We start from the raw sequence: 16627 nt of genomic DNA, 5'->3' as shown, positions 1-16627 counted from the left end.
AATAATTTATACAGATACTTGTGATTGTTTCAAGTGTGAATAATTTATACAGATACTTGTGATTGTTTCAAGTGGTGAATAATTTATACAGATACTTGTATTGTTTCAAGTGGTGAATAATTTATACAGATACTTGTGATTGTTTCAAGTGGTGAATAATTTATACAGATACTTGTGATTGTCTCAAGTAGTGAATAATTTATACAGATACTTGTGATTGTTTCAAGTGGTGAATAATTTATACAGATACTTGTGATTGTTTCAAGTGGTGAATAATTTATACAGATACTTGTGATTGTTTCAAGTGGTGAATATCATTATACATCTCACTTGAGTTTTGTAAGAGTTTTGACAAAGTTGACAACCTAGCAAGTGAAAAACAAAAAGTTTTCATAAAAGACTTTGCATGCCTTCCTACTTCTAGACTAATGAAATTAGTTTGATGCATTTTATCAAGAGACTTAAATGATATACATCAAATCATTGATTTGTTCAGTAAAAAACTGATGAAAGTATTCAGCTTCAATGAAATATACTTTTATATTGTTTATGTGCAGGTGAATGTTTTACGTGATAGTTTAGTGTGTGTACTTATTGGATTTGAAAGTTAATATGTTGTAATCACGCTAATGACTATTTTGAAAATGTAACAATTATTGAGTTAAACCTTTGAATATTTTCTTTTAATCATCAAAAAGTCCAGTTACAAATGATCATGGATTATGTCACATCAGGCACCATGATAGAGTACAAACTTGTAAAAGGAAAGGATAACACACTTGTGGAGATTGGTTGTTTGTTTTACCTTAGTGCATAGTTGATAACAGTATGCCCCCACAATTGTGTGTGTGTGGGGAGGGGCATCTTTTGTGGTTATGCCACTGGTTGATAAATCATATGTTATTCTTAAAAAATACTTCAGTAATAGTTTACACAATAATTAATTCCAAATTTAATGTACAGGGTGGTCCAGAATTATCTTTATAATTTTAAAATTTAATAATTAACTAAGAATATACAACCATGCAATTTACAACATTTTGTATCCCAACTCATATTAACTCGATTACTGTTGAAAAAAAACGTATACACACAGATCATGGCACTAAAAAGTATTAAGACTTATCTCTCACTCTTGAATTTTTGCAAGTAGCATTTTATTAATAGTTTATGAATTAAAAAATGATGTTTATATAATTAATGCTCTTTAAGAAAAACAGAATTCATATTAGTCTTGATAACTTGTAGTTGAAATTTACTGTTATAATTGTATAATTATTACTGTCACTCAGTTCCGTTGTTCTATGATAACATCTAGTATGCATTTCACCATCCTTTTAGAGCTGTATTATGATAGAGGAAATCACCATGAGTTCACATCATTGGTTAAGGAGCTAGTAAGACCAGGAGAGCTAGCACAGAATACAAGTTACAACTTTGATTTTGTCAACGTTGAAAAACCTTATGAATCTTACACAGGATCAAATGTTAGACTCCGGTAAGATGTTTATATTTTTAGTTTTAAGAAACTTTTTGTGTTTTATTTATATTTTTAAAACCAACAAAATATTGCACAAATTTAGAGAGAACAACTCAGAATTTCATAAAGTTTACTAGTAGATAAAAATTGAGGTTGTTCATATTTTATTTTTGTAGTTGAATCCAGTCTCAGGGAAGCCTTATTTATGTGTTAATGTTGTGACCTCGAGTACAGGTAATTATAGTACTTGGATGGGAGCATCCTGCCCTGAGGACACAATGGCACCATTGAATTTTTAAAATATATAGAAATCAAAATTTTAGTCATTTTTCCACACATTAAAAACATTTTCAGACTCATAGAGTTGAAATTTATTATATGAAATAGTTTTACATATTTAATTGTATATATGACTAGAAAAGTAACATTTTGATTTTAGTTTGATTTCAATCTGGTCAGAATTAACTGAATTTTTTCTGAACATGGCATGTTACCCATAAACCCTAGGGGAAAAGTCAATAAAGTTTTGAACAAAATATCTCTAATTTGAACCTTGTAACTTCAATACAAATATGTTTCATTGCTTTTAAGCAATCACTGTTTCCATTACGATATCTTACCTCCTCTTTCATAATAGCTTTTCTGGACTTGTACTTCCCTCTATACGTGCCAATTTTGCTTGCCACTAGCCTTGATACTCCTACCTACCGTCGTATGTTTTCATGGGAGGCAGCTGCTTGACAGCATGCAACAACATTCTATCAATAGGAGAGCAACACAACTTCTAGCACAGCTGACTCCGTCTATGCAGCTTAGCTCAACTTCGTTTCTTGATTGGCATTCATAGTATTAAGATGTGTTTTACTTCATGGAATTTCTCACCTTTATCCTCATTCTGATCTGGGTTGCCTCTTACGTCCTATCCAGGCTCTCCAGTGTTACATGGCTTCTGTGGTTCCTGTTCCCATTTGTTTATTTATTATAACCTTCCCTTTCATGTTATATTTCTCCTAATATCCTTACAGTTTGGATTTGCCTAGCTTATACTTCCCTCTCTCCTGATGATTTTTGTCTCCTCCCATCAAATCCATCACCTTCCCATGTCCCTGGTTGCCCAATTCCATTGTCCTTTAGTGGTTATAGTTCTTGCCGGCATGTGGGTCACTCCCTATACATTTATCTCACATTATTTTCATCTGACAGCTTCCTGGTCCACAGGTTACTGTCTACTTCCCATCACCATTTTGAGCTCCACAATTTCTCTATGAGTGGGTAGGAGCTCTTTTTATACTCTTCTTTTTTTATAGGAGCCTTTCTCACATATAACATATCCGGCTCAGTGGCAAGTGCTGCCTGACCTGGTATACTTATTCTTCAACCCATACTTTACGATCTTTCAGGTCAATGATGCCCACCGTTGAGATGGGGTGTTCCACAATACCACCTGTATTTTTCTCTCACAGTGTTTTGCATCATGAATATGTTTGACCTGGACTGTACACTCACGAACTGACATTTTTTAGCTGTATGAGAAATGGTCTGCTTTTGAAAATATGGTTTTGTGGTGGTCACCCATTGCACTGTCTACAGTGTTGCTTTCCTCTGAACTCTCCTATGCACCCCCCCCCCATTCTTCCAGTGGAGTATGGGAGTCCTTATTATTTACTAGCTCCTAGCTGCTGGGTGGTAGACCATTTGAGGCTTCCTCCTTAGCAGGGCAGTGGTATTTTGCTGATGTATAGACACACCTACTGAGGGCCTAATGTTCTTTTTCAGATGCTACCTGATTATGGACTGAATGATTTTTTGATACAATGCAGTTCACTCCTCTGGCTGGGTATTTTCTTTCCTACTGTCGCCTGGATTTCAGTTCCTGTGGGTACTTGTATTGGTTGGAACTGGACCAGCCACACAACTCCTCACCTGTGAGTGGCCTAGGTACCCTCCTCCTATTATGGACTGGATGATTCATTCCTAATGATACCTGTTTCTGGACTGGAGTTGAACCCCACATTCGTCCAGATGTCGGTTCCTTGGGGGTACTGTTGGTACTGTTGTTGGACATGTACTATCATGGTACTGTTGTTGGACATGCACACATGATGATGTGAGTCTTTGGAACAAAAGACCTTCTTCCCTTCCAGTTCCCATGTCCGAGGTGAACGGTAAATGACCCTCTTCCTTCTATAGGCTGGGTATTCCTATCATGGTACTGTTGTTGGACATGCACACATGATGATGTGAGTCCTTGGAACAGAAGATCTTCTTTCCTTCCAGTTTCCATGTCCGAGGTGAACAGTAAAGAACCGTCTTTCTTTTATGGGCTGGGTATTCCTATCATGGTGCTGTTGGTGTTGGTTGAGGTTGAATTCTCCATTATGGTCTGTCATGCCCTAGCCACTCTTTACCAGAGGTCTCTTCATTTAATTTATGGGGCTCCTCCTGTGATTTCGCCCTGACTGCAACACGTAATGTTCATGGGCAAAGAGTATACCTGGCTCAAAAGTGATTTTGTATTCCATGGGTGTGTCTTTTATTCACACACCCCATGGGCTTTCTTTGGGTACTTCTGAAGAGGCCCATCTACAAGTTAAATGAAACTTTCTGATGAACAGTAAAAACATTGACTTACTTATAATTTTGATATGGTTAAAACTTATTTTTGTTGTATACCAGTGATTGTGTAAACTGCATGTGGTGTTTTTCAAACCAAAACAGAGGTAACATTTATAGTTTTATAAAATAAAAAATATAGGAGAGGCTTGCAAAAATGTACAAAGACATAAAATTAAATAATTGAAATGTACATAAGGTAAACATTTTTACTTGTAAACATATGAAATATTTGCTAGTTTTGAAAGCTGTGAATTCATACAAATATTATGTATAAAATATTTTGTTTGTAAAAGCTACATAGTATTCAGAAGGTTCACCTGAAGTTTCAGACTATTTCATCCAGTTTGTTGAATAAACACACCAGGGGATTTTAGGGTTAAAATATAACAAATTATTTAATCCATGGAAAATGGCCATTAATGAAGCATATTTGCCATTTTATTACATAACCCGGGAAAATAAGGAAACCAAATATTGTGATGAAAACAAAAATAAAATGTGTAGAATTAAGTGTCAAAGACTAACTGCTAAAGTTATAATTAGTGTAAATTATTACTAAGATATGAGTGATAACATAAACTATGATTATCATTATGAACATATAAGTGTCCTTACTGAAGAAAGATCTAACTTTCAAACGTGCTCACGTTATAGGGTTTATTTAATTGATTTTTTTGTACATTTGTGTTTTCCTAACATCAAATATAAACATATAGTGATTACAATGCATTAATTCATCAGGTTGATGCAGTCACTATTAATACTTGTGCTCCTGTAAATGGTGCACATTAGAACCTCAAGTAGTAGCATATAAGTCATAGTATCTATAATTGCACTGATAGTCAGTTTAATCTTATAATTATTCTAAAGAATGTTTGCCTCTCCTTGCCCTTATACAAGTATTCCATAAAGGTAACCAAGGTTTCTATCTTTATCTTGTAAGATGCACTTCAGAGTCCTGGTTGAGTACACAATTATTTATTTGTTGCTAAATTTCATGCAAACAACTAAAAGGATTGCAAGTTAAAAATTTGAAATATTTGACATTTCTGAAATTGCATCATTTTTCTTTACTTTTTTAAAATGTAACCCTTTTAATTGTTTTTCATGAATTTTATTCTCCCTCAGGACAATTCCATTTATTATAATCCCTACTCTTTTTAGAAGTTCAATTGATAGTTGTAACTAAAACAAATGTTCTTGGACAAATTAAGTTTATTTGTGACCCAGCTAGCCGTGAGAATCACAATTTAAGTTCAGCTTAATTTTTGAAGGCTTTGTAAGAAGTCAACTAGTTGTTGAAAAGGTAAATTATTAGTCATGGTGTAAATATAAAACTTGTATTGAACTATTACAATTAATGAATTCTTGTTTTCCCAGAAAGATGTATTGTCATACAAGTTCATTGTAATTTGGACTACTCCAACATGTTTTATTTTCATGATTGCATTTGTCATTCAAGTTATTTGTTAGCTTAGTGGTCAAACAAGTTCAATCAAGTTATTGATTATTTTGCAATATAGCACATAAGAATTAATGGTTAAGAAAATAACTGGACATTTTCATGAGTGTTATTTGAAATGAAGTAAAAAAAAATTTAGTGTTTCAGATGAACCCTTTACTTAAGTTGAGTAATTTTTATTTATTTCTTACTAGATTTTACTTAATGTAATTCTTACCTGTTCATTCACATGATTTACTTTAAGTATTTACACTGATTATGCAGATTACAATTGTTTTTAAACATCAACTTGAAATTTCAGCTGTACATATACAGTAGAACCTCTACTATCAACTGCCTCTTAAAACGGGCAACTTCTGACAAGGATCAGTACCTTTTAGTCCTACTCTTTGTGTCCACTCTTTCTTTTAAATTTTGTTCTTCAGATTGATCATCTCTTCATTTGGAACAACAACCACCAATACAGTCTCGTGGGTGAAAACAAGACTCCAGGAAAAGACCATTGAGGAATCATTTGTCTTTCATGTTCTGGTCATTGCCTTTTATGATTGGCTGACTTTACTTGTCTTTCATATTCTGGTCATTACCTTCTGTGATTGACTAACTTCACATGTCTTTCATGTTCTGGTCATTACCTTCTGTGATTGGCTAACTAGCCTCCTTTGGGTTTCTTTCCTTCATTTCTTTTGCACACAACAAACATCTTGAGAACCATTTTTCTGATTGGCTGATTTACTGACTTAGAGGGCTTAAAGTTAACACACCTTACAGACTATGAACAGAAGATCAGAGGGTTGAAGAACCACCCTGTTTCTTTAAAATTCTTGGTGGGTAAATAAACAGGTCTGTGAAGTTTAGTAATATTTTTGTATTGTTGAACTATCACTAGGCTACCAGTGTACATACTAGTTTTATTGGCAAACCTTGAAGGTTCTTTGAAAAAGACTGTAATTTCTGCTGAAGCCGAAACTAAAATTTCCAAATATTTTAAACTAATGCTGTAAATTTAATGGAAATGTCCTGGAATTTCTTCAGTACATTTTTTCCATGATATCAAATATATATTATTTGCATTTATATGAACATGTATACTTGTGATGTAAGAACAAATGTCTTTAACTCTCTCACTATGAGCTCATACTATAACTTTTAATAGAGTATGAAATTTTGCAGATTATCAGTAAACATTACAAGGCTTTTGTACACAAAATGTCAATTTTTTTTATTAAGGTTTAAGATTTTTTTAAGTAATGTTTTCTCATGCATTTTTTCTTTTCAAATGTAGACTATCTATCCAACATGCAAAGTGATTTTCATTTTAAGATTAAAAATACTTTATGCATCAGAAAATTTTTAAATTTCAAATGCGAAATCTTTATAAGCTCCAGATAATTATGAAATGTTTCTTTTAGAAACAAACTGTATATTTTATCTGTTATTTTCACTATTGTATCTTCGTATGAGTTTGGTCAATTGGACCAAACTCATAATCACCATAAAAAATTAGGAAACATATAAATTATGTTTTTTTTTCATTCTAGAATGACTACAGATTATAACACTAAACCACATGTGTTTAATTTAACCTGTTACCTACTGTGGCCATTTTGTCTTATCGTGAGGGCAAAATCACATATGTGAATTGAAAAAATTATAGAGAACTTATTTTTTATTGGATTTCTGGTTTTATTTGTGTAAATAGTAGCATAACATTCAATTATTTGTATATAATTGTGTTGTTTAATGAAATTTGAAAAGAAATTTAATTTAAAAAATTGCAAAATACATTTCAGACTAAATAAGCACCATTTAAGTCTACAAATTCAATGACATGGCCTTTGACCATGACCATAGGAAGACTCGTGTCGTTAGAGTTAAATGTTGTGCACTGCATGCTATATAGGTTCATGCGTACCTTCAGTTTTCCATAAAGATTTACTATATATACGTGTACATATGAAATAAAAACACAATAAAATCATTGACAATGAGTATAAACAAGGGGAAAGAAATTTACACGCAAGTGCCATCAATGAGGGAAAGCAGGAGTCATGTTTGTGAGGTGATCAGTTTCTGGAATCAGATCTCCTCCATTTGAACTCAGTCCCATGGGGGGTCACATTGTAGAGGCTTTACTGTAGTTACTCTCGCATATTTTCTTGTGAGACAGTTATGACTTTTTCATGTAATTGTTTGTGTAAAGTGAGAATGAAGAAAGTATTGGATATGAAGGAGTTTTTAATCGAAAGTCACAAGCTATATATATATATATAGCATTTTCTTATGTAGATATATATATGATAAAATGCTACCTGCATGCATTTAATATTTCTTACAGGTACTTTCTGCGTGTTACCATAGTGAGAAGGTTGTCAGATATTGTGAAAGAATCGGATATCATAGTGCACACCCTGGCTTCCTACCCGGAGATGAACTCTTCAATAAAAATGGAGGTTGGCATAGAAGACTGTCTTCACATAGAGTTTGAATATAACAAATCTAAGTAAGTGGAGTGTTTATTTCTTAGACTAGAGTTTGTGAACTTTTTCAAGATACATATGTTAAATACAAACTATCTTACATTATTTAATATGAATGATGTTGTCTTTTGAAACTCATTCATACTGGTTCTCTATAAGATGCAAAATATATTGTTTCTTGGTAGCTGTTTATAGTGTTCTATACACCACCATTGTCAAAAAAACAGAGACCATAAACATAACTTCCTTGAGACTTTTACTGTTGTCAAAAAACAGAGACCATAAACATAACATCCTTGAGACTTTTACTGTTGTCAAAAAACAGAGACAATAAACATAACATCCTTGAGACTTTTACTGTTGTCAAAAAACAGAGACAATAAACATAACATCTTTGAGACTTTTACTGTTGTCAAAAAACAGAGACAATAAACATAACTTCCTTGAGACTTTTACTGTTGTCAAAAAACAGAAACAATAAACATAACTTCCTTGAGACTTTTACTGTTGTCAAAAGATGGAGACAATAAATACAACATCATTGAGACTTTTACTGTTGTCAAAAAAACAGACAATAAATATAACATTTTTTGAGACTTTTTTTCCTTTTCTGTTGGTAACAAGATACATTTTATAACTTAAATGAACTGATGTATCCTAGAATTCTTCACAAAACCAAAAAGTACAGTCAGAAAAGTGGTGGTGTGTTGACATTTAATTCTGTCATTGAAAGATGAAAAGATTTTGTATGACTATAACACATTTTCTTTACTAAGGTATCATCTGAAAGATGTGATTGTGGGGAAGATATATTTTCTTTTGGTTCGTATCAAAATAAAACACATGGAGATTGCTATTATCAAGCGTGAAACCACTGGTTCAGGGCCCAACACTTTTAATGAAAATGAAACTATTGCTAAGTATGAAATTATGGATGGAGCTCCTGTAAGAGGTGAGTTTGATAACCTGTTAGCTATAAGTTGTATGAAATTATTGATGGAGCTCCTGTAAGAGATGTGTTTGATAACCTGTTAGCTATAAGTTGTATGAAATTATGGATGGAGCTCCTGTAAGTTATAGCTAACAGGTTATTAAACTCACCTCTTACAGGAGCTCCATCCATAATTTCATACAACAACGGAGATCCTGTAAGAGGTGAGTTTAATAACCTGTTAGCTATAAATTCCTAGTAAAGTAAATAATGTTTTTCAATTCGTCTGTCAGGCAGGTCATAATAAATAAATATTTGTACTTTTTGTACTTCAAGTAGAAATATTAATAAAACCTAAAGGCAAAAATTATTTGGTATAACTATAATAAAATCATAATGCAGTTTTTAAACTTAGGATTTCAGAGGTTATTTATCTTTGTTTGAATTGATGTCTTAGAAAATTGATATTGTTCTCACTAAAGTTGTGTTTCAGTTCTTATACTTGAATAACACTTATCACCAGCTGAAGGCCAAGTACTTACATGGCAAGTCAGTCTTGCTTGATCATACACTGGCCTTACTTTACACCTTTGCAAGACTCTAAAATTACAGTTAATTTCTCAAATGTTTGATGAGTACATATTTCAAGACCTAAAACAGTTTTATGACATTTGCAAGGTTTTTTTTTTGCCACACTTGTTACTGGGTCTAATGTAGTTGTGGATATTTTCTCTGACAGTTTGAAGGTCATAGGAATGTGCACTTGTTTTTTAGTTATCGTAATAAAAATATATTTAGCATACAATAAAGTATTCTGTGAAAAGTGAACGTACAAGGTGCATAACAGAGGTATCTAATAATATGTCAACTGATATCAATTTTAAGTTATTAGTGTGAAATAATCTTAATATCACATACACAAGTATCTGTATTAAAAGTTTAACATGTACATTCTGAATGCTACTGGTTATTCCCTTTTCCACATTCCTGATGTATTGAATACAGCGAATAATTAAAGAAAATGTGAATTTTTAGATAAGTAAATTTTATGAAAAATTACATAAAAGTAGAAAATACGACTGTGTAGTTCACATTTATTATCTCTTTTGCTACTGACCTGGTGGATTGCACCAATCTCGTGACCCCAAAGTGACGATCTGTTTCCGTAGCGTAACTATTAATAACTTTTAACATCTTTTGTGTATCTTCACGAAATGCTTCGAGCTGTTAGTGAATGTTACAAAATATACAAAAAGTCAGTATTTGTAATTTAGTGTATTTACTAAAGATTTGTCCATGAAGAAATAGAGTCAGAGTGTTGACTGCTGCAAGTGCAAAGTGGTTTTTATGTTAACTATATCAAAATGATATACAACCTGCACGGTGATTTTCATTTTGAATATAAAAGTATTATTTATTTACCTTAGTTTTCACATTTCATTTCATAATCTCTAGAATCTCCTAAATAAATATCAAAGTTTTTAATGTAAATGTTTATTTTTCATTTTCTCTACCATATCACTAACTCCGTTATTATCATCAATGTACGGTGCAATGAAATGTTTAAAATCAAGAAATTGAAATATGTACATACCTTCAGAGAACAGTCTTAAAATACTTTCTTTAGGTCATGTGTATAATTTCACATCTTTACCTTTTCACTAATAGTCTAATTTTTATTTTGTTTTCTTTTCCTTTATCATTTATTATTTATGTCGATGCATGTCAATGGATACCTGCAAGCGATAGAATGGTATTGTTGCGTCAGCGAGGTCACGTGACTAGTGTCACGCCACCTGCTTTCTAGAACTATCCCGTTCCTTCCGGAGTGCTCTAGCATTTACTAGATTGGGGGTGGTCTGGTATATATAAGATGATCACGGCATGACGTGACAATGTTTGTGTAGACAGTGAGTAATTGATCTGCATTCAGAGAGTATTATTGAAGTTGAGTACGTTCGTTGTTATAGCGTTTGTTTTAATGCGATTGTTGAAATTAAGTGTATCGTAAGGTTATATTCGGAAAGAATAAACCAGTTTTATTAAGTAAGGACTTGTGTCGCTAAAGTTTCGTCGGAATGAATTTACGGGAAATCAATTAACAAACAATCAATTAAGAAATTCATTAAGTATGAATGGCAGAGATACTTTAACCTCAGAAAAAATCTTTTTTTACTTACTTGGTAATGTAAGCCTTGCAGAGCAAAGCAAAGTTTTCTTTATTTTATAAAAATTATTAAACATTTCAGATGTATATTTTAAAACATGAATGATATATGATGAGCTAAAATATAAAAGTAAAATCTAAGTACAATTTAACTGTCTATCTAACTATAACATACTTAGGTAAGAAACAATGGAACTGCTATCGTGGATCAAGAAGTTACATCTATTCTATGATGACAACTTGGTGCCAACTTCAGAATAGCTGTTGTTGGATTATTGTGTAAAATTAGCTCTTTCTAATGACCATAAACACGTTTCTAGTACATACAAGTTGGCTTCTAAAGCTCAAGATTATGTATAGAAGGTTTCTACTCTGCTCAGCCAAAGAACTTTAAAACATACATGTCAATAGGGCAAGTAAATGTATTTATTGTCTAGACATACATCTACATGACTGATGTCATCTGATTCAAGAAAGCAACTGGAATTTAAGTATTTGTTTCAAGGTTTCTTTCAAAACAAAGGAATTAAAACTTAGGTAAAACACATATTATAATGTTAATTTTATTGACATACATTGATAGTAAGGTTGTTTAATTTAATTTTGAATGTTACTCAGTGACTTGTGCAAAAAGGGGTTTAAAAAGTTCATTGTCTTTAAAGAGTTAACTTTTTGACTACAGGCTGGGTGGAATCCACTCAGCTTGTAACCATGAGAGCAGTCATACTATAACTTTTTATAATGTATGCATACCTTCACAAAATTTTGCAGTTTATTAGTAAACATTACAAGGCTTTCATACAGAAAATATCAGATTTTTAAATTAAGTTTTAAGATTTTGTATTTAAAGATTTGCTCATATATTTTTTTTTTCAAATGTAGACTATCCAACTTGCAAAGTAATTTTGATTTTAAGATTAAAATACTTCATCAGAAAATTGTCAAATTTCATTTGTAAAACATATAACCTCCAGATAACTATCAAATATTTTTTTAGAAAAACTATATTTTATCTGTTATTTTCACTATTGTATCTCCGTATGGGTTTGGTTGATTTGACCGACCTCGTAACCACCATAAAAATTGAGGAACTAGATATAAATTAAGCTATTTTCATTCTAGAATGACTAGAGATTATAACACTAATCCACAAATGTTGAGTTTAAATAGCTTAAATCTCATAACATTATACACCTATATATACATTTATCATTAATATTTTATTGATATTTCAGCTGTGTCTGACTAACATTACAGAAATGCAATCATGAGGCACATGTGCAGCTCATGTTACCATATCTAATAGTATAAAACTGGCCTTTACAAAGTGCAACTGTTCTAGTGGACCAGTATTTTGTAAAATACAATCACATTTTGGTTACCATATATTACATGTGTATATATATTATTACTATTTACAAATTATTACTTAAATTTCAGTTATTTTTCTTAAAACATAGAACAGAAAATATAGAAATCTGTGATCTGTAGTAATTACGATTGTTACGAAGTTTGTATTCACTTGCCGTGAATATTAGTGAAATATTAAGTTGAAATTTTATGGTAAACTCCTATTATGAAATATTTAGCTGAAAATAGTAGATAGAAATTTGTTCTTTGTTTTCCAGGTGAGTCTATTCCAATACGGCTCTTCTTGGCTGGATATGACTTAACTCCTACCATGAAAGATATCAACAAGAAGTTCTCTGTTCGATATTATCTTAATCTTGTCTTGGTAGATGAGGAGGAGAGGAGATATTTCAAACAACAGGTTTGTTACATGCAAAAATAATTTTAGTTTTGATATTTAATTTTTTTGAGTTTGCACATTTATCAGCTCTCATTTGAGGACAATAATTGTATTTATTTCAAATATAAATCAGTTTGAGCATGTAAGGTTGTTCTGTTTATGTTTACTATACCTAAAGCACTCACATATACAGTCTAATAAACCAAATAACCTGAATAGTTTTGAAAGGTAGGTCTGCCTTTCCAATATAGTCAGGTAATTGGAATTTCTAAATTGTGACTTATTTTTATTTTGTGTTTTTTCAGTATCATGGATATATTATTTTGTTACTTATAATTATCCTGTTTCAAACTTGCATGATTTTGTTTTCTTATTGCAAGTGATGTGTAAATGAATTTTTTTTTCATACATTGTAAAGATTAAATGTGTACAGGATAGATCCAGTGCACCAGTCCCATACTGGAGAAGGAATTGTGAACATTGTTCACATCTATTACACAAATGTGGCATGCTTCTAGTAAAATGTGCACAAAAAATCAAATGAGTTAGAAAAGTATTTGTACTCAAGATATATCTGTGAATTGACAACATCTGTCTGATTTAGTCTCTGACAAGTCAGAATACAAGTGATGTTCATTTGAAGAATAAAAATACTTTTGTATCATACAATTTGCATATTCCATTTACATAACCTATGAAACCTCTGAAATGCATACCTACAGTTTTATTTCAGTGTCCTTGTTTACTGTATCTAGTATTCACTCTCCTCTACAATGAACTGTTTCTAAATGTACAGTAAAATGATAACTAACATCAAATACTTAATACCAAGTTGGATGACACTCTGTAAAAGTTTGTAGCAGATTTTAAATATATTCTGAATATGTATTACTGCTGGCATTTTAAAAAGAGCTGTTCAAGGTGAAATATTTTTTTCTGTTTTACTTGTTAAATTGAAGGAAAAGAAGAAAACCATATGAGCAGACCTTAACACAAGTAGTTTTTAACATCTTTAGATAGCAAAAAATAGATTGTATTTCATAATAAACTAACAACTAGCAAGTGAAAGGTTGTGTGCAGGTAACTCAGATGAGCATTTAATCGGCAACATATGGTATTTATGCTTTCTGACATACCACATGTCACTCTTAGTGTTTCTGAAATGTACGTTCCTTGTTCACAATCTATTTTGCATGATTTAATTTTACTTATAAGTTACTTAAACTTGCAGAAGTGTTATTATGTTTAAATGCAGTTATGAAATAAGATGCATAAAGATGTTTGTGGAGACCTTCACACACATGTTCCATACAGGTTGATTCATAATTTTCACAACACTGTTGGAGCATTGAAAAAAACCTGAATGGTTTGTCAAGAATGATGTGCAAAGGGGGACAGTTGTGTATAATAGAGAGAGACTGTGATGAATCAGTTGGTTACCAGAGGCTTGTTCAATAACTTTAACTGTTACACTTCCAGCCTGAATGAAATGTTTGATTATTCTTGATTTTTTAATCTCTCCCATACATCGTCTTTGCTTTTGTTCAAATTGTATTGTAGGCATTATAAAATGTAAAGTCTACAGTTTTTAACAAATTAGGAACTCAAAGTATCAATATTGACAAGCTAGAGTATGAAATATGAACCTCCTACATTTACTATTTGCTGATGTATCATTATATTTAGAGAACCCATCATGGTGGCTCTGCCCACCTCTTCCTCTTTTGAAAATACTTGTTTACGTATGCCTAATTCTCTTAAGTACATGTTTATAACCAATTGAATGCTCTCATTTTGAACTAATATTCCTATCAGTCTTCCTAAAGTATTTACACAGGTAAAGCCATTATAACTGTCAGAGTGTTTGAAGTGAAATGGGGTTTTTTTAGACCTATTACAGCTTAGTTAGGAAGCCTGATAAATTGCAGTGGAATTTTGTGGTATCGGTATAGAAACTATTAATTTTTTGTTATTTGAAAATAGTATATAAAAAAATAATTTTTTATACATACTCCACGTGCGAAATTCGACGAGGCTTAGCATGTACGACGGACAAGTACAAAGAACTTCATAACATCATAAGTAGTAGAGATCATTGTTTTCTATATAGTTTTTATTTAGTGTTCTATGTTTTAAGAAAAATAGCTAAAATTTATGGATTCATTTGTAAATAGTAATGATGTATATATACATATGTAATGTATGGTAACCAAAATGTCCCCATATTTTTCAAAATACTGGTATGCTGGTACTAAGGCTAAGAAGAGTAAGACATTTTTACTTTCTAAAGGTCGGTAATGTGAGCTGCACATAAGCTACGTGATTTACAACTTGTATGGTGAGATTATTAGTTAGACAGAGTTCAAAGATCAATAAAACAAAGAAATTAATAAATATAAATAGATGTATACTGTCATGAGATTTAAGCTATTAAGAACAAACATTTATAGTTTCTTCTTTAAATATGCAATCATTCCTGAAGAAAAAAAGAGTAATTTAGATTTATTTCCTAATTTTTTTATGATGGTTACAAGGTAGGTCAAATTGACCAACCCTGTATAGAGTTAAGGTAGAGAAAATAACAGATAAAATGTAAAGTTTTTTAAAAAAATGTTTGATATTCATTTCGGAAGTCATAGAGATTATGGAAATGAAATTTGATAATTTTCAGATGAAGAAAAGTATTTTTAATCAGTATTACTTTGCATGTTGGATAGTCAACATTCCAAAAGAAAAAATTCATGAGCAAATCTTCAATTAAAAAATCTTAATACATAATTTTAAAAAGCTCAATATTTTGTGTACGAAAGTATAGTAATATTTACTGATAATCTGCAAAATTTCGTTAAGGTACGCTTACATTACCAAAAATTATAGTGTGACTACTCTCATGGTTACTTTGGTGGTTACATAGTAGGTGCAATGCACCTAGCTCCATAATCAAGGAGTTAACTGTCTCTTTGTAAGGGTGCTTGTTAGCAAAAGTAGTAGGTGTTGGAACATTGTTATTTCCATTTTTGCTCATTGTCTTCTGAAAGTGCAAGCTTTGACATTCTTAATACACATCCTTCTGCTGTGAATAAGGAGGAAGTGTTAGGCATACAGCCTTTATTCCTGAGCAACCCTCTAGTATCCAAACAGTATATCACAGAGTATCATATCCACTTTTCACAATGCTTTAACAATGGTGTGTGAATTATGAATCAGCATGTATATTTGTATTCCACCGGGTGATTTGATATAAATAGTGCATAAATGTCACTGCATACTGTGAATGTGACTACAGTTGCCAAAAGTTAATTAACTTATCCTTAGAAATTTATAAATTTTCCATCAAGATAGAACTAATGCCATCAAGTATGCATTCTATAAAACTCATTCAGTGGATTTTTAAAAGTGTTACTTCTGACCTGCATTCTATAAAACTCACTCAGTAGATTCCTAAAAGTGTTACTTCTGACCTGCATTTTATAAAACTCGTTCAGTAGATTCCTAGAAGTGTTATTTCTGACCTGCATTCTATAAAACTCATTCAGTGGATTCCTAAAAGTGTTACTTCTGACCTGCATTCTATAAAACTCATTCAGTGGATTCCTAAAAGTGTTATTTCTGACCTGCATTCTATAAAACTCATTCAGTGGATTCCTAGAAGTGTTACTTCTGACCTGCATTCTATAAAACTCATTCAGTAGATTCCTAGAAGTGTTACTTCTGACCTGCATTCTATAAAACTCGTTCAGT

The 16627-nt window shown here is 31.7% G+C and overlaps 1 protein-coding gene across 1 annotated transcript in view; it reads left to right on the top strand.

Moving 5' to 3' along the window:
• The window catches only part of LOC106465848 (vacuolar protein sorting-associated protein 26B-like), a 42003-nt gene that overhangs the window by 17896 nt on the left and 7480 nt on the right, over positions 1 to 16627 (top strand). Inside the window, exons 4-7 of the mRNA XM_013926089.2 lie at positions 1342 to 1498; positions 7897 to 8061; positions 8815 to 8990; positions 12765 to 12907. Coding sequence (XP_013781543.1) covers positions 1342 to 1498; positions 7897 to 8061; positions 8815 to 8990; positions 12765 to 12907 — 641 coding nt within the window. The remainder of the gene's footprint in view (positions 1 to 1341; positions 1499 to 7896; positions 8062 to 8814; positions 8991 to 12764; positions 12908 to 16627) is intronic.

Source organism: Limulus polyphemus, unplaced genomic scaffold (genome assembly GCF_000517525.1).
Source record: "Limulus polyphemus unplaced genomic scaffold, Limulus_polyphemus-2.1.2 Scaffold2071, whole genome shotgun sequence".
In the NCBI taxonomy this organism is placed as follows: Eukaryota; Metazoa; Arthropoda; class Merostomata; order Xiphosura; family Limulidae; genus Limulus; species Limulus polyphemus.
Note: the sequence above shows the minus strand (reverse complement) of the source record. Positions and strands in the feature narration are given on the sequence as shown.